The sequence below is a fragment of the Odocoileus virginianus genome, chromosome 33, assembly GCF_023699985.2.
Source record: "Odocoileus virginianus isolate 20LAN1187 ecotype Illinois chromosome 33, Ovbor_1.2, whole genome shotgun sequence".
In the NCBI taxonomy this organism is placed as follows: domain Eukaryota; kingdom Metazoa; phylum Chordata; class Mammalia; order Artiodactyla; family Cervidae; genus Odocoileus; species Odocoileus virginianus.
Window position 1 is genome coordinate 18,182,567 of NC_069706.1, and position 26,497 is coordinate 18,209,063.

The window sequence follows — 26,497 nt, forward strand, 5'->3', positions numbered from 1 at the left end:
TGTGAAAATGACTACACTACCAAATGCAATCTACATATTCAATGTGATCCCTATCCAATTAACAATGGCATTTTTCATGGAAAAATTTCACAGTTCATATGGAAACACAAAAGACCCTGAATAACCAAAGAAGTCTTGAAAAAGAAAAGTAGAGCTGAAGGAATCAACCCTCCTGACTTCAGATTATACTACAAAGCTACAGTCATCAAAACCTATGATACTGGCACAAAAACAGAAATATAGAACAATGGAACAAGATTGAAAACCCAAAAATAAACCCACACACTCATGGGTACCTTATTTTTGACAAAGGAGATAAGATTATACAATGGGGCAAAGACAGCCTCTTCAATAAGCCATGCTGGGAAAATTGGACAGCTACGTGTAAAAGAATGAAATTACAACACTTCCTAACACCATACACAAAGATAAACTTAAAATGGATGAAAGACCTAAATGTAAGACCAGAAACTATAATAGAGGAAAACACAGGTAGAACACTCGATGACATAAATCAAAGCAAGATCCTCTATAACCCACCTCCTAGAGTAATGGAAATAAAAACAAAAGTAAACAAGGGATATTTGATCAAACTTAAAAGCTTTTGCACAGCAAAGGAAACTATAAGCAAGGTGAAAAGAGAACCCTCAGAATGGGAGAAAATAATAGTGAATGAAACAACTGACAAAGGATTAATTTCCAAAATATATAAGCAGCTCATACAACTCAATACCAGAAAAACAAACAACCCAATCAAAAAATGGGGAAAAGACCTAAACAGAAATCTCTCCAAAGAAGACACACAAATGGCTAGCAAACACATGAAAAGATGCTCAATATAGTTCATTATTAGAGAAATGCAAATCAAAACTACAATGAGATATCACCTCACACCAGTCAGAATGGCCATCATCAAAAAGTCTACAAACAATAAATGCTTGAGAGGGTGTGGAGAAAAGGGAAAGCTCTTGCAATGTTCGTGGGAATGTAAATTGATACAGCCACTATGGAAGACAATATGGAAATTCCTTTAAAAACTAGGAATAAAACCACTGTATGACCCAGCAATCCCACTCCACTCTTAGCCATATACTCTGAGGAAAGCAAAATCGAAAAAGACACATGCACCCAATGTTCATTGCAGCACTATTTACAATAGCTAGAACGTGGAAGCAACCTACATATCCATCAACAGATAAACGGATAAAGCAGCAGTGGTACATATATACAATAGAATATCACACAGCCCTAAAAAGGAATGCATCTGAGTCAGTTCTAATGAGGTGGATGAACCTAGAGCCAATTATACAGAGTGAAGTAAGTCAGAAAGATTATCATATATTAATGCATATGTACAGAATCTAGAAAGATGGTACTGAAGAATTTATTTGCAGGGCAGCAGGAGGAGAAGGGGACGACAGAGGATGAGATGGCTGGATGGCATCCCGACACGATGGACATATGTTTGGGTAAACTCCGGGAGTTTGTGATGGACAGGGAGGCCTGGCGTGCTGCGATTCATGGGGTTGCAAAGAGTTGGACATGACTGAGCGACTGAACTGAACTGAACTGAATGGAGAAACAGACATAGAGAACAGACTTAGGGACACTGGGAGAGGAGAAGAGAGGGTGCAACCTATGGAGAGAGTAACAAGGAAACTTAATCACCATATGTAAAACAGTCAATGGGAATTTGCTGCAAGCCGCAGGGAACTCAAATAGGGGCTATGCATCAACCTAGAGGGGTGGGAAGGGACGGGAGATGGGAGGGAGGGGACATATGTACCTACGGCTGATTCATGTTGAGGTTTGACAGAAAACAACAAAATTCTGTAAAGCGATTATCCTTCAGTTAAAAAATAAATAAAAATTTAAAAAATAATAGCTATCATAGTGTTGCCCTGGCCGTGAGGAGGAGGTGGAGGAGATGGAGCATCGAGCTGGAGCACGGAGCCTGAGTGAGGGAGCCTAGCCGCCTGCCCGCCCGACGCCGCCGCCCGCTGCCCTCGGTAAGTCGGAGCCCAGGCCAGGCCGGCACGCCGCCCCAGCGCCTCCGTCGTCGTCAGGCCGCGAGGGCAGCGCGCGCCAGCCAGGAGGGGCGACAGCGAGCGAGCGGAAGTGCGCCGGGAGGGGGCGGCCGGACCGAGCGAGCGCCCGCGCGTGTGTGTTGTGAAAGGAAGCTGCCCGGCCCCTTCGCCTTCCCGTCTCTCCCCTTCCCCGCTCCCCGCTCCCCGCTCCACCCCGAACGCGGCACCAGGTCGGCGCCGGCGGCCAATGTCAGTAAAAACGAGCTCAACTCCAACCACTACGGGGCCGACGAAACCTCAGAAAAAGAACAGCAAGAAGCAATTGAACATATTGATGAAGTACAAAATGAAATAGACAGACTTAATGAACAAGCCAGTGAGATTTTGAAAGTAGAACAGAAGTATAACAAACTCCGCCAACCATTTTTTCAAAAGAGGTCAGAATTGATCTCCAAAATCCCAAATTCTGGGGTAACAACACTGGGGAGGAGGATGAAGAGGTGCTGCATTATTTGACAAGAGCTGAAGTGACAGAATTTGAAGACATTAAATCAGATTACAGAACAGATTTTCATTTTTGATGAAAACCCTTACTTCGAGAATAAAATTCTCTCCAAATAATTTCACCTGAATGAGAGTGGTGATCCATCTTCAAAGTCCACTGAAATCAAATGGAAATCTGGAAAGGATCTGACGAAACGATCAAGTCAAACACAGAATAAAGCCAGCAGGAAGAGACAGCATGAGGAACCAGAAAGCTTCTTCACCTGGTTTACTGATCATTCTGATGCAGGTGCAGATCAGTTCAGTTCAGTTCAGTTCAGCCGCTCAGTCGTGTCCAACTCCCTGCGACCCCATGGACTGCAGCATGCCAGGCCTCCCTGTCCATCACTAACTCCCGGAGTTTACTCAAACTCATGTCCATTAAGTCAGTGATGCCATCCAACCATCTCATTCTCTGTCATCCCCTTCTCCTCCTGCCTTTAATCTTTCTCAGCATCAGGATCTTTTCAAATGAGTCAGCTCTTCACATCAGGTGGCCAAAGTACTGGAGTTTCAGCTTCAACATCAGTCCTTCCAATGAACATTCAAGACTGATTTTCTTTAGGATGGACTGGTTGGCTCTCCTTGCAGTCCAAGGGCCTCAGATGAGTTAGGAGAGGTCATCAAAGATGCTATTTGGCCAAATCCATTACAGTACTACTTGGTTCCTGATGTGATGATGAGGAAGAGGAAGGAGAAGAGGAAGATGATGATGATGATGAAGAGGAAGAAGGATTGGAAGATATTGATGAAGAAGGGGATGAGGATGAGGTGAAGAAGATGAAGATGATGATGAGGGGGAGGAAGAAGAGGAAGATGAAGTAAAAGATGACTAGTGGAACACTGATGGATTCCAAACTTTTTTAATTTTCTCCAGTCCCTGGGAGCAAGTTGCAGTCTTTTTATTTTTCCTCCTCTTGTGCTCAGTCGCTGTTTTTGAGGTCTCTTTTTTCCTTTATACGATGGTTCACAACTTATTTGCGGGGGGGTGGAATACTTGAGCAGAATTCAGTGGGAAAAGAATCTCTACCCCTTTCTGTTCCAAACTCATTTTTATCCCTTCCTGTCTCAACAAAAAGTATATACTGGTCTCTGCCCCCAGTTCCTAGCATCCAGCCCATGAAACCCATGGAATTTTATGGGTGATAAGAGTATCTTTCATTCTAGTGAGGTGACTCAGGGTGACTCCTGGATGAGGAGCTGGTCACTGGAAAGACTAAGCCATGATTAGAAGCTTGGAACAAATTAATTAAACCCAAGAAAAGGGTCACGAGAGCCTTCAATTTACAGCTGGTTGGTCAGAAGCACAGGAGCACAACTCAACTTGTGACTGGTGTCTGAAATTATGAAAGACAGTCTTATAGGACTGAGCCCTTAACCTGTGGAAGCTGATGCTACCTCTGGGAAGACAAGTGTCAGAATTAAGTTGAATTTCAGGGCACCCAGCTGAATTGATTTGTGTGGGGAAAGTCCTCTACACATTTGGTGACCAGCAGTGACAAGAATGAAGAGTTCTATATAAAAGTAAAGGAGACACACAGAACACACACAGTAGGGAAGATGTGGATTTTTGCTACTCACGAGCTAGACTGAGTCGAGTCTTTCTTTTACACCCATTAACTACTAGACCCTCTAAAAGTCCTGAATATGGGTTGATGATATCAGAAATCTGACCAAAATAACACCTGAGCAATATCCGGGGATAAGTTAAACACAACAAACACTGTTTTCTACATGCACTAATATCATTTAAAATAAAGATCCAGGGGTCCTGTAAGCACAGGGCTATTCTCTGTCTGGTGTAGTAATGGCATAATGGAGACCAATATATTTTGCATCAATCTATGGCCTCTCTACTTTGTTGTCACTATTTGGACAAGATATTCCACCCCAAGGGGAACACACATTCAAACCAGAGGGATAATTTCTTATATCCCTACTCAGGGCCATGGAATTTCTGATCAATCTTTCAAGTCATGGTTTTAGCAACTTTAGACCAATGCACCTATAGTGGAAATGGATGGCATGTCCACTTTATTACCAATGCACTTCAAGGTGCCTCCTGCCTTTATGGCCAGAGCATCCCCTTCCAGGGCACACCTATCACTGGAAATAGGAAGTTACGTCACTCAGCAAAAAAGTAGCAAGGCTGGGATGTGGGTTCAGAAGATTCAAACTCACCTAATTGGGCAAGTGAGTTTGTTTTTTTTCTTTTTTTCTGGGCCTCTTCTCCATTCAGTAGGGTGTTTTATATCTGTTTTACCTACCTCATTGGATGGCTGAGAACAAATGAGTCAGAGTCACTATTTTCAAGGTAGAAAGAAACTTCAGAACTCAATCACTGACCAGGAGTTTCTGTTTCTGGGCTCTTAGAAATCCCCAGGTTTGTAATGAGACCCTTACTTTCATTTATATTAAAAAGACCAAGGGAAATTATACATTTATTTTGATGGGGAAGGAAGCATGGACCAACCAAGGCACGATGTTGCTTGATTTGACAGGAAGTGAAAGTGAAAGTCAGTCATGTCCAGCTCTTTGCAACTCCATGGACTATACAGTCTAAGGAATTTCCCAGGCCAGAACACTGGAGTGGGCAGCCTTTCCCTCCTCCAGGGGATCTTCCCAACCCAGGGATCAAACCCAGGTCTTCCCCATTGCAGGCAGGATTCTTTACCAGTTGAGCCACCGGGGAAGCTCTGATTTGACAGGAACAAATACTTAAGAAAAAACAAACAAACAACAACTACCTCATGCTCAAACTTTCCAAAAGGAAGTGTCCTAGTAGTTCCAAGGCTGAAAATGTTTTACTGTCCTAGTCCCAAATATTTATTCTACAGGCAAAGGAACTGAAGATCCAAGAGGTGAAGCCAGAGAACACAAACAAGTAAATGGAAGGCCTTGGATTCAAACTCAAGACTTTTGGCTCCCAAAACAGGAATCTCATCATTTCATTACTCAGTCAGAAAGCTGAATGCAATGGTGGAGAGTGTGGATTTAGAGTCAAAATGAACTAGGTTAAGCCCTAGATGTGCCACTTGAGGATCTCTTGGAGGCTCAGTTTCTTTATCAACATAAAGGAGAACAACTTCTTAGGGTTGGTGTAAAGACTGATTAGATATTGAATGTTCAGAACACTTACACAGTGCCTGGACTACAATGTGTGCTGGAAAAATGCTAACTATTATCATCATTAATTTGCTGATGAGTTTCTGATATGTAGTTTATAAATCTTAAAAGTGCCATAAAATGCTAAATTTATACTTATCTACAAATGAATGATATATAAAATGATATTAATAATGATTATTAGTGTTAAATCATTTTAGTCTATCATTTGAAGCTGTCTGAGAAAGAGAGCTAAAAACAACACACATTCTGTAACATTCAAATAGAAACAGAGTAGCAGATATTTACTGTCCCAGCATCTTAGCATCATTTCTTTTTCTAGTAACCACAGCTTACGTCTTCTCAGGGTACCCTCTCTTTCCTTTTCTTGGTTCTCATGGTTTAGGTAAGGCTGACATCCACTCCAGAGATGAGACTAGTACCCAGATCTAAACCATCCTCTTGACTATGGTGTTTGCCTTGGTGTTGGCCAAACAATCCAAGTCAGGCCAGTGCCACACCTACCCAGTGGCACAGCGTTGGAAAAAAGGGAAATCTTTTTTCCCCTGTGAATGAGAACTTGGGAGGATTAAATCTGGAGCTGCTGGGGCCCACAAACTGGAGAGAACCTGTGCAAGAATGAAGCTGACACAGCAGACAGCAAGCAGAGGGAGGGAGACTACATCCTAATTTGTAGTATTGAGGGCCTGAGGCTAGCAACTCCTATACTTTTCAACATGCATACTCCAAATTTCTTTTTTACATTAGCCAGTCTCACCTCCTATCCCTTACAACCAAAAACATATTGAATAACATATGGCACACAGCAATCCATGGGATCACAGTCAGACATGACTGAGTGACTGAACAACAACTCTAAGTCCCAGATAGTTTTCTCCTTATTGTTTATCATCTCGCCTGAGCCTAGAGTCCCTGCAACCCTCACTTTGGGGGCAGAAACAAGTTGAATTGGAAGTTCAGCCTGGTCACTGCTGGAAGGTGCAAGTTCAGTCCACTTTTTCATTCTCCCATTTGTGCCAATTATCATTGCTATTTCCCTGCATGCAACAATAATACCTGGTGTTGGTGTCCCGGTTTACATCCACTTGGAATTGAATCAGACGGTCTTTAAGATTTTGGGCTCGCTCACAGAGATCATAATTTAGGGTCATGGTGTCAAGGCAGAACATGGCCAAAGGCACAGTTATGTGCATGGATGCAATTTCATTTCTCCGCTTTTTAATGCTATTGATCCTCTGTAGAAAAGAGTAGATTCAGTAGTTTAATTTGTCTTTAGCCTCTATGCATTTGCCCCTAGCCTCATCCCCAGCCAATACAGTACAATGTTGAGCACTGTATAATACTAATGAAACACACTGACTACTCATTGGACTGTCTGTTGTACATGTAACCAAGATACAAAAAAAATGTCAAGTGGCATCTCCTACCATCACAAAATCCTCAATTTCATGATTTTCCTTCAGGAATGCAGTGATGTTTTGTTCTGCCGTGTTATCCAATAAGTCATCATACTTTTTGTATACATTTAAGTATCTTCCATATTGAAGAGCATAAAATCAAACATACAAATACAGGTCACCAAATCAGATTAGTCAGAGTGGCAAACAAAGAGATAATATAAAAGCTAGTCCAAACTATGAAAGAAACACAACATGGCAAAAGGCACAGTGAACTGGGAATTCAGAACTTTGCCTTCAAATTCCAATTTTGCCACTTCTGAGCTACATGAACTTAGACAAAATATTTCTATTTTTCAAAGGTCAGTGTCCTTAATTTTAAGTGGAAACAACACCTCATTGGATTGTTGTAAAGCTATAATATAAAGCAATTAATACTATGCCTAACCTACAGTAAATGTGCAATAAATAATACTTCCTATTCCTCCTTCTAGTTCTAAAATTCTATGTCTAAACTTTAAGATGAATATTTGGAACTAATGAACCTAAAGTCTATTGAACAGAATTAAGTTTCTCTCTGTCTGTTGTCAGATAATGTAAAAATGGCTGGACAGATTTTCCCAAAATTGGAGGATGTTTTGGGATGCTCTGACTTAAAATATGTTCAAAATAAAATAAAGATGACATGGAGTAAGCAGAATTAACTTTGCAGAGCCCAGTGGCATACTTCCAAGAGTTGGCCAACACTTCAGAGACTGAAACTGAGATATAGAGAAGCTTCTGGAACTGTCAGTCCAGAAAAACAAACTATATATATAAGAATAAACAGGGAAAACAGAGGTTTCTAACAGAAGATCCTAGGCTGAATTCATGAGGGCAGAGCTTCCAAATCTGAGGCCATGATTTTCAGAATAGACAAGCAGCTGTTCTCAACTGGAGGTGAGTTTGTCCCCAGGGGACATTTGGCCATGTCTGAACACATTTTTGGTTTTCAAAAGTGGGGAGGGTCCTACTCACAGGGAAGAAGCCAGGGATGTTGCTAAACATCCTACCATATAAAGGACAGCCTCTCGTAATAAAGAATTTTTTGGTCTAGTCTTTCTTGCTTCCCTTCCTTTTGTTCTCTTCTCTTGTGATTTGATGACTATCTTTAAGGTTGTGTTTGGATTGCATTTTCTTTTCTGTGTGCCTATCTATTGTAGATTTTTGATTTACAGTTTCCACGAGGTTTTGACACAGCAGCCTACACATATACACACACACACAAACTCACACAAGGCTGTTTTAAGTTGCTGATATCTTAGTTTCAAATGCATTTCCAATATCCTGCAGTTGAATTCTCCTCCTCTCACAATTGCTGATTTTCATATATTTGTGTGTGGATGATTTTCCTTCTTTAGTGTATGTTTGCCTTTATTGGTAAGATTTCCCTTTTGTAAATTTCTTTTTTTCTAATTGTGGGCTTTTTGTTTTTGCCTAGAGAAGTTCCTTTAGCATTTGTTGTAAAGCTGATTTGGTGGTGCTGAATTCTCTTAGCTTTTGCTTGTCTATAAAGCTTTTGATTTCTCTGTCAAGTCTGAATGAGAGCCTTGCTGTGTATTCTTGGTTGTAGGTTTTTCCTTTTTATCACTTTAAATATACTGTGTCACTCCTTTCTGGTCTGCAGAGTTTCTGCTGAAAAATCAGCTGATAACCATATGGGGTTCCCTTGTATATTATTTGTTGCTTTTCCCTTGCTGCTTTTAATATATTCTATGTCCTTAATTTATGTCAGTTTGATTAATATGTGTCTCAGCATGTTCCTTCTTGGGTTTATCCTGTATGGGACTCTCTGCACTTCCTGGACCTGAGTGTTTCCTTTTCATGTTAGGTAAGTTATTGGCTATTATCTCTTCAAGTATCTTCCCATGTCCATTTTTCTCTCTCTTCTCCTTCCTGGACCACTATAATGTAAGTGTTCGTGTGTTTAATGTTATGCCAGAAGTCTTTGAGGCAGTCCTTACTTCTTTTCATTCTTTTTCCTTTATCCTGTTCTGTGGCAGTGATTTCCACCAATCAATCTGTTTTCCAGCTAACTTACTCATTCTTCTGCCTCATTTACTGTGCTATTGATTCCTTCCAGGGATTTTTCATTTCAGTTACTGTATTTTTCATCTCTGTTTACTTGTTCTTTAAATCTTCTAGCTCTTTGCTAAACATTTCTTTTATCTTCTCAGTCTGTATATCCATTCTGTTTCTGTTTCTGAGATCTTGGATCATCTTCACTATCATTATTCTGAATTCTTTTCTGGAAGATTGTCTATCTCTGCTTCACTCAGTTGTTCTTCTGTGATTCTGCCTTCTTTGTCTAGAACATATGCCATATAGAACATATGCCTTCTCATTTTGTCAGACTTTCTGACAAAGAAGAACTATAGTTCTTCTTGTTTCTGGTGTTTGCCACCTGGTGAGTGAGGTTGGTCCAGAGGTTTTTCAAGGCTTCCTGGTAGGACTGGTGCCTGACCACTGGTTAAAATTCAGAAATTTCAGAATCTATCTGGTGCCAAGGCTTTCAGATAATAGGGGTAAACCTGTAATTTGAATTCTGGCTCTCCTATATATTTGCTGTATAACATTGGGAAAGTTATGGTTTCCTCATCTGCAAATAGGGATAAATAGTAATCCCTATGTAAGTATTGGCTACTTATTATGTATTGTTTCAGGTCTGTGGGAATAGGGATTATTTATTTGATGATAAATAATGCCAAACTCTAAACCAATGCCATAATGGCTAAGTTATAACTAAACCAACTTACTTGTAGGGACCAACTTGATTTTTCTGAAATACCTCGAAAGTTTGATCCACAAAGTCAGAAACCAGTTTTTCATCAGCATTAACAGTTCCAAGTATCAGATTATATCCTTTCAACTCTGGGAACAGGATAGATTCCACCTAAAGAGTAGAAACCACTTTTAAATGTCATAAGAGATCCACAAGACACAAGGAGGAAGATGGCATCAAACTAAAATCTCTAGCAGTGTACACATTTTCAGGGACAACAGCTGCATTTCACCTCTATGTTCCCTTAGATGGTGCTGGATTCACTCCACTGCTCCCTTTAATTGTATTCTCTCTCTTCTTCCTCTTACTGTATTACTCATGTTTCAAATCCCTACCCTTTAAACTTTCATTTCCTTAATGTGTCCCCCTGGGCCCCCAGTGGATGTTAGGTTTCCCTGCTATAAGCTCACACTCTAAATTTATCCCTCTTGACACTCATCATAATTGTAATTAGATGAATGTGTAATGAGCTGTTTTAGGTTTGTTCTGGGATATCGATGCCATAAAGGCCTGGATCATATCTGACTTCTTCACTATGGTGAGCGGCCTAACGAGTTTGGCACATAGTAAGTGCTCAATAAACACTGTGTGACTAAATAAATATTACAGTGGTACTCCGTCCCCCTACCAAACACTTTTCCTCTCTAATGAAAAGCTACTAGAAGCATGCTTTCTAATTCAAACTCTTCCACTAGCTGACTGTGTGACCTTAGGTAAGCTACTTTCTCTGGACTTTCATTTTCTCATCTGAAGAAAGGGAGAGAGATACTAGATTCTTCTCTCAGTTCAGGGAAAAAAGCTGTGTCTTTATGATCTGAAGCACAAAATAAATTTTTCCTGAGAATTCAACTCTCTAACTTCTTAATGGCACATGTGTACTTCTAAGAATGTTCTCAGTTGCATGGCTCATGCAGGCTACAAGTCCTTGTTGGGGGTCCATTGCTTTCCACTGCTCTCTCTGCTAAGGAGGCTTTTAGTGATCTGTCTCAGAAAAGATTCTTCTGAGTGCTTTACTGAGTTACATGGGTTATATGCAGTTGATGAGAATGCATCAATTTAGAAAGTGGTAAAAGCAAGTGCAACTGAATTTTCTCTTCCCTCTTTGGACAACCCAAAGGTTTTAAAACCAGTGAAGGAGCAACTTCTTTGCTATAGCCATAACATAGACAGTGTTTGAAAGCAAGGATGTGAATGAAATGGTTTAGGGCAGCATGACTGGAGTATTCAGGCAACGCAATAGATCACAGGTGAGCAGGATAAAAAGATTGCCTCTTGGGGGAAGTCTTCAATTGAAAAATGACTTTTAATGTGGCTGATTTTCACTAGGGAGAACAATATGGAGGTTCCTTAAACACTAAAAATTGAGTTACCTTATGATACAGAAATTTCACTCATAAGAGATATATCCAGGGAAAAGTCTAATTCAAAAGGATCCATGCACCGTGATGACCACAGCAACACTACTTATAATAGCCAACACGTGTCCACTGACAGATGAATGGATAAAGTGTGGCATATATATATATATATATATATATATATATATATATATACACACAAACACACACACACATATGGCATATACACATATATACACACACAGTGGACTATTACTCAGTCACAATAAAGAATGAAATAATGCCATTCGCAGCAACATGAATGGATCTAGACATTATCAAACTGAGTAAAGTATTAATAAGTTAGAAAGAGAAAGACAAATGCCATATGATATCACGTATATGTAGAATCTAAAATATGACATAAATAAACTTATTTACAAAACAGAAACAGACCTGCAGACATAGAAAACAAGCTTATGGTTACCAAAGGGGAAAGGAGAGGGAGGGATAAATTTGAAATTTGGGATTAACAGATATACACTGCTATATATAAAATAGATAAACAACAAGGAGCCACGGTTTGGCACAGGAAACTATACTCAGTATCTTGTAATATCCTATAATGAAAAAGAATCTGAAAAAGCATATGTATATAAGTTGGACACAACTTAGCAACTGAACAACAACATATACACATGTATATGTATAACTGAATCATTTTACTGTAAATGTGAAACTTTGTAAATCAACTACACTTCAATTTAAAAAACACACCTTTAAAAAAGTGGCTGGGTCTCTTATATCCTGCAGAGCAGTCTGTAAAACTGAGCCAAGAACAACAGTGCTCTTTCCAGGTAATCACTGTTACTATCTGCTTATCTCCCTGGCTCTCTGATCCCAGACTTCTTGGTTTTGTCATCACCTTCAGTATTTTCTCCTCTATACTTCTCCAATTTTGGCATTTCTCTGGCATTTTGAGTTAGAAAATTCTTCCATGAGGAGAGACTGACCCAAGCAATCTTATTTCACAATTATGAAAGTAATGCATCAACTACTAATGCTGTTTTAAACTCTAATTATTGCAATTTTATAAAATCCTTCCCTTATCTCATCCAGCTTCCTTTTATTTATGCCTCTTTTCATTTCAGTCAGTACCACAGATTTATATTTTTATCAACTTTTGGCTACAACAAATATTTTCTAATATTTACTTTTGTTTCTTTAGTAACTTTCTCATAAATACACTTTTCTTTTGCACCTTGAGTACTGTTTTCAAACATCTCAGTGCTGATGTTTTTTCTAACTTTTAAATTCATGTTTCTAGATAAGGCAGGACTGAGAGGAGATAGGGTACTGTCCACCTGTTGCTGTTCTCAGGTATTCTTCTTAGATATTCAATCTGAAGGGTTTTTCTTTTAAAATGTCACTAGCCAGATCAGAGACAATACAGTATGAGGGGTTTAGGGAGGGAGACTGTGCCATGGGCATCTTTAGATGGAGAACTCAGATCCTGGGCCGCTTTTTCTTAGTCTAGAAGAGTCATCAGCATTTACTTGGGTCTGGCTTTCAAACCTTGTACTAACTGTGACCTATGACTGTATCTTTTTGGCACTATAATTCACTAAATCTACTACCAGCTCCTGCTGGGCTGTCTTGAAGCAGCAGCCACATAAACCCTGGGTTCTCCCAACCCAGCTGCTGGTAAACATTGCTGATCAACAGCAGTGGAGGGGGACTTGAGTGGTGTGTACGTTATCTGTCTCCAAGCCCCACACTTATCCTTCCAAATTACAGGGTCTTCTCTTTCATTTCCTTCCTAGGGATGTTGATTGTAGGAGAGCTGCCATGCTTCTTCCCTCCTTGCACATCCAGTTTTCCTGTTAGTCTGACTTGGCTGGGTTAAAACCCTCAATTTAGAGTTCTCTGGTGAAACCAACTGGGACATGTGGCTTCACATGCTTTCCTAAAAACTCCAACTCTAATCATGAGATCTCAGAACCCTCTAAGTACAGGACTGCAAAGAGAAGGGTGCTTAAGGGTACCTGAGCATCATACATAAAGCATGGGGAGGAAGGGAGAGTAGGAGGCAGAGGTGAGCTGGGTAGAAACATCTCACAAGTCCCTTCCCTATGTGGGGCTGGACATTGGCCTCTCCCCACATCAACCACCCAGAAAGAGGCAGAAGATGGAATGCAAAAGAGTCACACTCATGTGGGTGATCCTGCCCAGTTCTAAAAGTCTGCTGATAACTGAAATCTGATTAGTAAAGTCACCCTGGAAAGGAAACTTGGAAAAAGGTTTCCTTTCTAAGTTCCCTCGGCCAGGAAGGGAAGGTTTAATCTCTCCCCTAGAAGCTAAACAAACTAATAAACAAACAAACACACGGAGCTTCAAGAACTAAATGAGATACATAGTCTTATGAAAATGCTTGGCAAAGTACATAGCAACTGATCCATCATGAATTATTAACCCAAGATGGATATGGCTTGGGACACATCTGCCCTTTTGAGGTTGACATCATGCAGGTAACTCTGCTTGCTCACAAAGTAGATCTCAGTGTCTTTGTTAATGGGATGCATGGAAATTTCTTTAAGGCCCAAATTCTCTTTCGGGGGGTCAAGAGGGTGTACTCAGGCTATATCTCCCATAGTAAAACCCTAATTTGCACAAGCAGCCATTTAAACATAAGTTTTATTCAATATGTGAATACAAATATGAACAAATAATTGAGTTCTATACCTTGGGAATCCCTTTAGAGTTCTTAATAATTTCCAAGAAAGAGTTGTGTATTAATTCCCAGCAGTCATCAAAAGATGGCTTAAAGGCAATAATTGGCTCGTTGACTTCAAGTTTGATCATAATCAGCTGAGGTATAAAGAACTCCATTTCCTGGTAGGGCTCCTCAAAATCATTTCCATCCTTCAGGAGACATAAGATATGGTGATTATTACAAAATGGAACCTTTTAGAATCAAAGGAGTGACTTTTACATGTTCATAGCACTACATGGGCACCAGAAAAGGAAATGAAAGGTACCATGTACTGTTCATATTTAAAATAAGGGCTAAGTATGGCTTAGCCCACCTGAGTTCACCCTCTCCCCCTTCTTCAAAGTATGTTTACATTGCTTGGAAATTATTTTATCAGTATTTCCAAATCCTCCGCATCTGTTAAAATTCCAACCAAAATCTCCTCCTTTGGGAAGCCTCCCTGTTCCCTATCAAGAAATAATCTTCTACCTCTGAACTTTCTTATTTCCATTTCCGTGTGGTATTTTATCTTTCTCTCATGAGATTTACATGCACAGGATCTGTGTCTGAACCATCTATGTCCTCCAAAATATCCAAGATAGCATTTAGTACATCATAAGAGCAGATGGCACAAGGGGTAAAGAACCCACCTATCAATGCAGGAGACATAACAGAGGTTTAATCCCTGGGTCGGGAAGATACCCTGGAGGAGGAAATGGCAACCCACTCCAGTATTCTTGCCTGGAAAATCCCATGGACAGAGGAGCCTGGTGGGCTACAGTCCACAGGGTCACGAAGAGTTGAACATGACTGAAGTGACTTAGCACACATGCACAGGGCTCAATAAAAATTTGTTGACTGAATCCAGAAGTATAAGAGTTTATCTGTACATCCCACATGGAGTTTCTAATTAGCATATAATATATTTTAGACACTCAAAATGTCAACCTTTCTTCAGTAGAGATACTGATATGGAAGTTTAGTGAAGTGAAAGTCGCTCAGTAGTGTCCAACTCTTTGTGATCCCATGGACTATACAGTTCACGGAATTCTCCAGGCCAGAATACTGGAGTGGGTAGCCTATCCATTCTTCAGGGGATCTTCCTGACCCAGGAATCGAACTGGGGTCTCCTGCATTGCAGGCAGGTTCTTTACCAGCTGAACTATGAGGGAGGCTATAGCTCAGTTGGTAAAGAACTGATGTGGAGACATTTCTAATTCCTAACACAGGCTAATAACACAAGATAACCTTTCATAAAAGGCATAGTGCCTAATAAAATTGGCATGAGGCAGTTGTAAAGTATTTGCTCAAATAATTGATTCTAAAGAATAAATTTAGAATCTAGATATTCTAGATTTGTTTAAGGATTATTGATAAGCATTAGGTGAATGTCTACTATGTATCAAATACCCATACATTTCTTTCTTTAAGACATATGCAAATTTTAGTTTTCCCTTTGTTTGGAATTTTAGAACGAAACTTGGTTGAGTTTGAGTCTCTTCTGCTTAGCTAAATAGATGATTACATTGATATGTATAGATTAGTCCACTGTAGAATGCTAACAGTGCAGCCTAAAGTTGACAGCACTGGTTCTATATTTTTTTAATAAAATGTCAACTGTTCATTTTTACTTTATTTGGCAAAATGCTTAGAACTTAACCTTTTCTAACCAGGCAATTTTAAATTTTATCACTCTTTTTAAATTAAAATGGCACATAGTTTAAAATACAAAAAAGTCTTCCTTGATTTCCCATGTTATCTAAATTTAAGGGAGTCTATGATGCTTTGAAAACCATCACAGCGTTTTAGTTTTTATCTTAGTGCTTTAGTTTTTATCTAGACTTCATTTAAGTAGTGTCATGAAAGAAGTTATTAATTAGTTCAATGAAGTCTCTTGTTTTTAGAGGTACCCATTCCAAAACCAAAGAATAAAAGTCAGTATCTGCAATGAACATGCACAACACTTCCTAAATAGCAAGCCAAAAGATTGGTAACAAACGCTTTTCAATCCCTTTTTTTTAAACAGAGAGGATGAAAAAGTGACCACTCCTCTACAGTAGGAGGTAGACATTCCATTTTATTCACTCTTTCTTTAAATTAATTTCTCTAGTTCTGTAGATTTTTACTATATAGCAGTAGGTAATTATCTTGGGAAAACTTGCGTGTATTTAAATAAATCATTTTTATAAACTAATAATCACCACATATGTGTTCAAGTCAAGAAGTTTACTTTTTGGCCTGGCTTACAGCTGAGGACCTTACATGATTAAATACTGAGTCTTGATTCCACTCCAAAGAGTCTACTGCTGATCCCCTACATACCTTGTGTATCATGAAGAAGGAAACGAGGTCCTTAAGAGAGTTAATGACCAACTCCCTGAGCTGGAGGGACATGAAGGATGCAACAGAAGCAAAATATTCTTCAATGTTACGAGAGGAGTCATAGTCACTCTTGGGAGCAAAATGGACCCACTGCTCCTTCCGGGAGACAAATAGCTGGGCACAGGTGGGGATCCATCTGTAAAGAAAGCAGGGCATCTGACTGAGAATCCCTTCCAAGTTCCAAGATGTCCTCTCAGCCACTCCCAGCTCTCCACCACAAGGCAGATGGCTCCTTTCCCACTGAACAGCTCCGCAAGCTGGTACTCTCACATCCCTGGCCACTTCACCTGCCATCACCCATTTCTGGGGAAGAAAGTAATAAGATTTGGATTGACAGACTGTTTTCCCATTTAGCAATACCCAAATGGACAGTCCTGCTGAAAGATGAAGGTGTTTATACTTTATTATATTCAGAGATTGGGGTAAAAGGGCATAAGGAACTGCAATGTTCTGTCCAATTTCTCTCCCTGGCAGATGTCTGTTTTCTAACTGAAACTTTACAGGGGAAAAGACAAAGGAGAAAAGGAAGAAAACTTGGGAGGAGAAACTCCAGTGGGGCGGTGGATGCTCAGAAGTTGAGAGCAGAAATTAGAAAACCAAAAGAAGAAATGGATGCCTCATTTTTCCTTTCATCCTATTCCCCCAATTTCTAAATTCCAACAGGAACTACTGGGATTTGCATCTTATCAGGTCTTTTTTCTGACTGCTAGAAAAGTATTACTCTAACAATCAGGGAAGTACTGGTAATAGTCATAGTTGTAGAGGTAATAATTACACTTAAGAGCTACTATATGCCAGCTATTGCATAAACATTTTCTCTGATAATGAAAACCGCTTAGTAGATATTATCACCATCATTTCACATAAGGGAATTTCTCTGGCTCTGGACACAGTCCTGTACACATTTGCAAAGGAAAAGAGAATTAAGTGGCTAAAAACTCCCATCCCTGGATTTTACAGGTGTCTATCTAGGCCACCTGAATACAAGTCATTCAAATGCATTATCCTTCCCTAGTGACTCAGATGGTAAAGAAACTGCCTGCAATGCAGGAGACCCAGGTTCAATCCCTGGGTTGGGAAGATCTCCTGGAGAAGGAAATGGCAACCCACTCCAGTATTCTTGCCTGTAAAATCCCATGGACAGAGAAGCCTGGCGGGCTACAGTCCATGGGGGTCACAAAAAGTTGAACACGACTGAGCGACTAACACTGTGTGTGTAACCCAGCAAGGCCTAAAGGAGTTCAGAGGGAGGGAATGGAAGTGCTCAGCAAGCAATGGTAATGAGGAGGCTTCAGAAGGGCAAAGAAACACTAGGAGTGAGGGTCAAAGAGCAGTGTGTATGAGGGGGCACAGAGGCTCTCAGGGATGGAAACACGGACGGATGAGGACAGAGGGAGGTGTCAGAGACAAGTCAGCAAAATCTGCGCACCAGCCCCCACCCCCCCAGGATGGAGACCAGTTTTCACGTCGGAGAACTTTTGACTTTTATGATACTGTGACACAGCGCCATTCTGAGGCCAGATACTGACTTGTTGAGAAGAATTTGGCGTGTTTCCATGCAGTGTTTCTGAATGACATCCTGATATTCATGAGTCTGCAGAGGTAATCTTCCCGCCAGTAATTCTGCTGTTCGAACAAACCTGAGGTCTTTAAATCTGCCAAAAGAGAGGGCAAAACACCCTAAGCCAAGAAGATGCTTAATAAAAAACTTTGTATGACGGATTCAGAGGAAATATATTTTTCATTTTTCAATGAGAGGAGATTTAAACAGATTAAAACTAATTATATCTGAAAAATCTGAGTCAGGGGAGGGAGTAGATAGTCCACAAGAACTCGTGCAAGGAGCAGAGAAACTCAGGAGCTGTTATTGAGCCTTCCTATGGGTCCTTCCTTGGGTAACCCATGGGGAGTGGGATTTTGACACTGACTTGGCATTTGGCTGACTGGAAACTAGGATATGACATGTCAAAGCTCTTTCCAATACAGGGTAAGACAGGTTGAAGACTCAAGAGGATAGAGCAAGCAAAGCATCACCTTCATGATCAAGTGGGTTCTACACAGTCCTCAATGTGGCCCCTTGGTGAGCTACTCAAGACAAATTGGAGGACCACTTTGATCTGGACCCAAAAACCCTACAAACCTGCCTCTGACAGCTGGTAGGCTCATCAAGACACCCAAGGCATTCCTGGGATATTGCCTTACACAGTGTAGGAACTCAGTAAATATTTGTTAAGTGAACACTTGGATCTCTTCCTGCCCTCTCTGATGATCTTATTTTCTCCTATTTCTCTCAGGTTAATGGAGGTGCTGCCCTTTACCACACTCCCCAAGGCCCCCCCCCCTTTTTTTTAGCTCACAGGGCCAGCATTTCTCTGCCTGACACATACTCATTCATTTATTAATCACTCTTTGAAACCATCAGTGCCTACAACTTCCCCAACCAGATCTCTGCTCACTTTCTTAGCTTGCCCCAGTTCTCACTTCTCATTTTCATCATCCACTGTAATGACCCACTAGGCACTTTCCCTCATACTCCTAAAATCCTACAGCCTACATTTCTATTCTTTTTTTGATGGAGGTGATGAACTTAGGCTTCATCTTGTCTGGCCAGTCACAAAGCACTGCTGGGGAGGACAGAATTCAAGAACCTCACTCTCCATATATGTTTGATATCCAACATTAGCATGGCCCTGGTCACCATCTGATAATTATGTCACTCATCTTTAGTTTAATCGTAACAAACTTTCCACATTGGCCAGAAAAATCTATTTTTTGTTCAGACCACCCTCATTCTGGCCCTTAAATACTTCCCTTCACTGGTCATTAGGTGACCTCTTGTTTAAAGCTAAATATTACAGGTCACATAAGAACATTTCTCCATAGCATTTCCTTAACAAATCTTTCTCATTGCTAATTTTTTGGTTCAGCTGACAAAAACCTAAATGATTTTGGTTCACTCTTGTACAGTCAATTGATACAGCCAATATGGAAGTCAGTGTGGAGATTCTTTAAAAAACAAGGAACATAACCACCATACAACCCAGAAATACCACTTCTAGATATATACCCTGAAGAGACCAAAACTGAAAAAGACACATGTATTCCAAGAGGATGTACACATGAATTTAACTTGATCATAAAAAGAAAATGACAAATTATTAAATGTATAGCTTTTACTATAAGAAGGATTCTTTATCACTTGCTTTGTTTTCTAATCTAGTCCTTCTTTATATTTATTTATTTTTGATTGCTTTACAATATTGGTTTGATTTAAGTCATATGTCAACATGAATTAACCATAGATGTACATATGTCCCCTCACTCTTGAATCCCTCTCCCACCTCCTGCACTTTCCTACCCTTCTGGGTTATTACAGAGCCCAATGTAAGCTCTATTCACTGCAGCTCTATTTACAATAGCTAGGACATGGAGGCAACCTAGATGTCCATTAACAGATGAATGGATAAAGAAGCTGTGGTACATACATACAACGGAATACTACTCAGCCCCGAAAAGGAACACTTTGAGTCAGTTCTAATGAGGTAGATGAACCTAGAGCCTATTATACAGAGTGAAGTAAGTCAGAAAGAAAAAAAAATTGTCTATTAACATATATATATGAAATCTAGAAAGATGGTACTGATGAACCTATTTGCAGAACAGAAAAAGAGTTGGACACAACTGAGCGACTGAGCTGAACTGAACTGAATGGAGGTGCAGATATGGAGGACAGACTTACGGACAAGGGTGGGAAGAGGAAGGAGAGGGTGAGATGAATGGAGAGAGTAGCCTGGAAGCATACACACTGCTGCTGCTGCTGTTCAGTCACTTCAGTCATGTCCGGCTCTGTGTGACCCTATGGACTGCAGCCTGCCAGGTTCCTCTGTCCCTGGGGATTCTCTGGGCAGTTGTACTGGAGTAGGTTGCCATGCCCTCCTCCAGGGGATCTTCCAGACGCAGGGATTGAATCCAAGTCTCTTGCACTGCAGGTGGATTCTTTACTGTCTGATCACCAGAGAAGCCCCAGCATATACACTAACATACGTAAATAGACAGCCAATGGAGATTTGCTATATGACTCAGGGAACTCAGACTGGGGCTCTGTAATAACCACCCATTTCCCTGAGAGATTGCAGAGGGAGGGGACATATGTACACCTATGGCTAATTCATGTTGATGTATGACAGAAATCAAACCAATATTGTAAAGCAATCAATTAAAAATAAATAAACATAAAGAAGAAGGAATAGATTAGGGAAAAAAGCAAGTGATAAGAACTCTTCTTATAGCAAAAGCTAATAATAATTTGTCACTTTCTTTATGTGATCAAATTAAATTCATGTGTACATTCTCTTGGCACTGAACTTCCGGCAATTTTATCAGCCTTGTGGCTGACTTTCTTGTTAATTTCTAGGTTAATTTTTTTTTTTGAGGCTATAAACATGCTTCTACTTAAAGCAGAACTTATTGAACAACCACTGTATGCCAAGCACTGTCCTAAGCACTTCACCCAACAATCCCATTTTGCATATAAAGAAATAGGGGTCCAGAGAGATTAACTTTCCCAAATCACACAGTTCATCAGGGACAGAGCAAGAATGAGAACCTAGACTGGTTAGTTTCAGAGCCTACTCTATCTATACATTATTACTTTTCTATAAATTATTGTTACATACTTCTATCTCATTAGAAAACTACTTTTTTCTCATGTCCTGACTAGCACCTCTAATACTTTAGAATTCAGTTAAAGGAAAGGAATGTGCTTACTTCTTATGATTGATGGGCTCTATCCTAGGTTGACTCTACCTGCAATTATTTTTTTAAAATACAGGTAAAACTAAGAATGTGAAAAACAAATAAGTTATCCAAGTAATAAGATTCCCCAAAGATGAAACACATACAAAGCTATAGATCCTCCTCAAACAAAATATTTGAGCTACTGATTAAGTTTAACCAATCACAATTACACACACATATCTGCCTCCAATTTTTCTAATAAAAAACCCACATGGTAGTAGCACAACATTTCATTAACCTGACCTTTTGGTGAACTCTGGTGGCCTCATTCTCCCACCAGGATTCACACTCATTCTTGAGGGGCTCATAAGAAAAAATCAGTCTTTATTATTCCCAGTGCAATTGATAAATGGATAAATAAAATGTGGTATAACAATAAAATGGAATATTATTCAGCCATAAAAATGAAGGAAGTACTGATAATGCTTCAATATGGATGAATCTTGAAAACATGAATCTTGCTAACTTAATGTAGCCAGACATGAAAGGCCACATATTGTATGATTCCATTTATGTAAAATATTGAGAATAGGTAAATCCATGGAGACAGGAAGCAGATTAATGTTCTGCCAGGGGCTGAGTGGAAGGGAGAAGTGGGGTAACTACTAATGACTACAGAATTTCTTTAGGGGATAATGAAAACATTCCCAATATTTTCAGGAAAGTTGTACAAATTTGTGAGTATACTCAAAATTACTGTATTGCACACTTCAAGAGGGTGAATTTTAAATTATGCGAGTAACATCTTAATTTAGAAAAATGAAAGAGAGAAAAAGTGATTCCTGCCTCCTCTGGACTTCTACAATATCTGTGGCCAACTTAGTCACTGATAAATATAAGTGAGACTATTGTATGCCAACTCTGCACTGGCCCTGAGTTACATAAAAGAATTAGCTTAAAAAACTAAAAATAGATTGTTATATGATTCAGCAGTCCCACTCCTGGGCATATACTCACACAAAAACTATAATTTGAAAAGATATATGCACCAGGACTGCCCTGGTGGCTCAAATAATAAAGAATCTGCCTGCAGTATGGAAGACCTGGGTTAGATTCCCGGGTCTGGAAGATCCCCTGGAGGAGGGCATGGCAGCCCACTCCAGTATGCCTGGAGAATCCCCACGGACAGAGGAATCTAGTGGGCTATAGTCCATGGGGTCACACAGACACAACTGAAGCAGCTAAGCAGCAGCAGCAAGCACGTCTTCGTTCATAGCAGCCCTATTTACAACTGCTGAGACATGGAAACAGCCTAAATGTCCAAGATGTGGTGAGATGAATGGATATTGAAGATGTGGTACATATATACAATGAAATACTACTCAGCCAGAAAAGAGCATGAAATAATGCCTTAACAACATGGATGGACCTAGAGACTATCATACTAAATGATGTAAGTCAGAAAGAGAAAGACAAATACCACCTAATGCCACCTGTATGTGGATTCTAAAATAAGAAACAAATGAACTTATCTATGAAACAGACTCACAGACTGAGACCACAGACTTGTGATTGCCAAGCAGGAGGGAGCATAGGAGAGGGACAGAATGGGAGTTTGGGTTAGTGGAAACTAACTAGTATATACAGAATAGTATATATACAATAGATAAACAACAAACTAGCATATACAGAATAGATAAACAACGAGGTCCTCCTATATAGCACAGGGAACTATATTCAATATCCTGTAATAAACCATAATGGAAAAGAACATGAAAAAGAATGTATGTATACAATCACTTTGCTATACAGCAAAAATTAACATAACATTGTAAATTAACTGTACTTCAACTACACAAATTTAAATAAAGAATTGAGAAAGGAACAGAAATAAGAAGATGCAAGCCCCCATCCCATACATTTCATAGGCTAGAGAGAGTCAAGCTAGCAAAGGTACAATTATAATTCAGTATTATAGACCTCATGATGGAGGTCTAATTAACACCTACTGGATACTTGTATCAGGCATTGTTCTAAGTACTCTAAATTATGTATCCCTCCTACCAGCGCTATGAAGTAGGAAGTCTTCTCCCAAATTTAGAGGTAAGGATGTTACTTATGAAGCGGCAGAGGTAGAGGTGGACCCGAGCAAGCTGGCCCCATGCGAGTGCTCTTAACCAGGATGTTCCAGGGCCCACACACAGACACGGCTGCCGTGGAGGCACAAAGGAGGGCCACTTAGCTCTCCATATGCAACCTGGTCTAGGATTTGCATCATTTTACTTCAAGGGCAAGGCTACTCCCGCATAAGATGATCTCTTACGTGTGGAAGCAATAAAGGGAAAAAAGGGGCAGGAGGCACTTCTTACTCCGAAAACCACAGCTGCTTCAGGCTGAGCATCATGGGGTTCACCGTGTGCAGGTGCTCTTCGTTCCACTTCTTGGCATTCTTGTAGACACTGTGCCAGGGCACGGGGGCCCGGATCACTCTTTGAGGAAATGCTCGGGGGATGCTCTGAATGAAGAGTCTTGTCCTCTCCATGGGGTCCATGAGGATGTAATCAACTATAACCAAGAGGGCAAACGCTTGTTATTAACCAGGGGCCTTGAGCAATTTCTGCTCTTAAGTTTCAGCACTTAGAAGGTAAATAAGCTTCTGTCCATTTACACTTGGAAATGTTCCCTCATTTACAAGGTCATTGGTAACCCCCTGGGTATAACTTAACTGAGTAGGTTTCACCCTGTTGGTATGTGAGACATTTGGGGGGAAGCAGAATATAACTTCAGAGTCTGGAACACTTAGAATCTGGAGTTTAGTCCTATTAGGATATCTAGCATCATGCATATCAATTCGCTGAAATGTCATTACGACACAGCACACCAACATAGCTACATAAAAAAGTAAACACAATACATGACACCAGATACCTATGAATGGAAATTTAGAGGCCAAATGTTTCACATGATATGGACGGGCAAAAGCCTCATAGGGGAAGTAACATTTAAGCTGGGTCATAGAAAATGAGTAGGATTTTGTCTGACAGGATAAGTGCAGTTTCATGATTTTTGTATAACATGCTCAAGAAGCTGTGGGTCATGCTGTGGCAGAAATATCAGGTACAAGCAGTAGAGTTCAAGGTGATAAGACTAGAGAAGTGGGTTGAGGCTGAAATTGGAAGGGCTTTAGCCTATAGCAGACAAGGAGCCATTACACTGTACCACTAGAAGACTGATTAGAAAATTTTAAAAAACCCATTAATTTAGTAAGTATAGCTGTTTTCCAGATAAATGGGAAGGTGGGGAGCTAATATGATCACCTCTCCCCTTTGATGTGTTTTTCACATTATTCTCACATTATTAAGGGCTTCCCTGGTGGCTCAGAGCTCAGCTGGTAAAGAATCCACCTGCAATGCAGGAGATCTGGGTTTGATCTCTGGGTTGGGAAGATCCCCTGGAGAAGGGAAAGGCTACCCACTCCAGTGTTCTGGCCGGGAGAATTTCATGGACTGTATAGACCATGGGGTTGCAAGGAGTAGGGCACAACTGAGAGACTTTCACTTTCACTTTTCACAATACTCACTATCATCAAACATTTCCCAATGCCCTACTGTGTGCACAAGACATGTAGCTAAACATGAAAGGGAGTGAGGACTGATGATATATCAGTAAATGTCTAATAAGGGAGCTGAGACCCATGAGAAAGACAAGGCCAGTGTTAAAGGCCATAGAGAAACAATGGCACAGGAGAAGTTCCAAAATGGTTTGAGTTGAAAGGAGAAGGGAGAAGTGGTATGAATGCACAAAATGGAGGGATCACTGAGGGTTGCAGAGATCAAATACTTGAAGGAAGAGGTCTTGAGCTACATTTTAACTGTCTATGGGCGCCTGCTACTTACGCTGTTGCCCAGGGTGAGAAGCACCTGCATCACCTGGGAGTTGGTTGGAGGTGCAGGATCGTGGGCCCCTCCCAAACTCTACTGAATCAGAATCTGCCCTTTAATAAGATCCTTAGGTTACACAGATGCACAGTGAAATGTGATAAGCACTGGTATGGACATGAGTGATGGTGGCAGTGCCGGGGAGCAACTGAATGAAAAGTTACACAATGTTTTGGCTTTTTTCTGAGAAAACAGAGAGAAGAACTGACAGTGAAAGGAAAGAAGGTACCCTCCACATAGGAACCCTGCCCCATTTATGCACAGCCTTACCAATGCTTTTCATGAGGCTGCTGTAATAGTCATTTTCCTTCTCCTCCACAAGGGCAGCCATCAGGGGTTCCAGGAAGGGACTTGTCAGCAGTGTGTTTGAAATCAGCTTTGAAATCCGAACCATCACTTTGTCCTCCTCAGGGGCAATCATGTCTTTTCGGATTCCACTGGTCAAATAGTAGTAGTATCTCTTCCATAAACAAACCACCAGCAACAAAATGATCATAATCAGTTAACTAACTGTGCCCACTTGCCCACACCCATCAGCTGCTAAAGTACCCTGTTCATACAGCACTGATCTCCTTCCTTCCCTCACTTCTTGGTCCATGACATCACACTCATTGTAATAAATTGTTGGTGAGTATTCCTCATGGCTCTGGAGGAGTCAACCAAAGCCAGAGAGATCTCAGTGCTGTCTAAGGAAGGATTTGTCAAATGCCATGCAAATAGGAGCAGTGGGAAGAGGACTAAGCCCCGGCGTTGGTGATAACATATCTGGTGAGTTTTAAGAAGAGGAATGACAAGCTCCTCAAATGGACTCAATTCACCCTCCTTTATAACAACGACCCTATATGAAGAAAGTACTTGATCCTATGGCTTATGGGAAAACCCCCAAGTCTAAGTGAGACTTATGATAATTACTCTAATTCAACCATGGTCTTGAGTTTAGAAAAACAACACAAACACATGAACTGAACAGGCCCAATGTGACCTGGTGACATTAGGAAGTTTGGTTAATTTATGGCTTGCCTCTAAGCTGCTAGATGGCTGAATGGCTCTAGAAACGAATTATTGCAGATAAAAGAGAGGCAAAAAGTATAGGAAAGGGTTTGAAATCAGCTTTGACCTTCTTTGCCAATTGTCTTGTGGTCAGAAAAGGCTGAACTTGGATCTCTCCAAACTTGATAAAGGACAAATTTCCAAAGTTCTCTCATTATAAGAACTGCCTGGGGTGAGAAGAGAGGCTCCTTTTAAAATGCAGATTCACAGGCCCCTCCCTCCTAGGGCATTTAGGATACGTCAACAAGAACCCCAGGCGATTCTTATTTTCAGGCAAGTTTGAGAAATGTTGTTGTTCAGAATGTTAGTATCAGCCAGACTGGTCTAAATTCTAGTTTTGCCTCTTACTGACTGTATAACTTGGGGCAAGTTGATTAAGCAGTCCCC

The 26,497-nt window shown here is 40.4% G+C and overlaps 1 protein-coding gene and 1 pseudogene across 6 annotated transcripts in view; one reads left to right on the forward strand and one right to left on the reverse strand.

Moving 5' to 3' along the window:
* Nucleotides 1–26,497, reverse strand: part of DNAH3 (dynein axonemal heavy chain 3) — a 236,481-nt gene that overhangs the window by 191,586 nt on the left and 18,398 nt on the right. For all 6 annotated transcript variants that reach the window (XM_070460978.1, XM_070460977.1, XM_070460979.1 and 3 more), the window contains 8 exons: nt 25,331–25,520; nt 23,492–23,687; nt 17,915–18,040; nt 16,326–16,521; nt 13,994–14,173; nt 9,889–10,025; nt 7,124–7,229; nt 6,753–6,931 (listed from right to left, as the gene is read on the reverse strand). In XM_070460978.1, coding sequence (XP_070317079.1) covers nt 6,753–6,931; nt 7,124–7,229; nt 9,889–10,025; nt 13,994–14,173; nt 16,326–16,521; nt 17,915–18,040; nt 23,492–23,687; nt 25,331–25,520 — 1,310 coding nt within the window. The remainder of the gene's footprint in view (nt 1–6,752; nt 6,932–7,123; nt 7,230–9,888; nt 10,026–13,993; nt 14,174–16,325; nt 16,522–17,914; nt 18,041–23,491; nt 23,688–25,330; nt 25,521–26,497) is intronic.
* LOC139032845 (protein SET-like) lies at nt 903–3,406 on the forward strand (annotated as a pseudogene).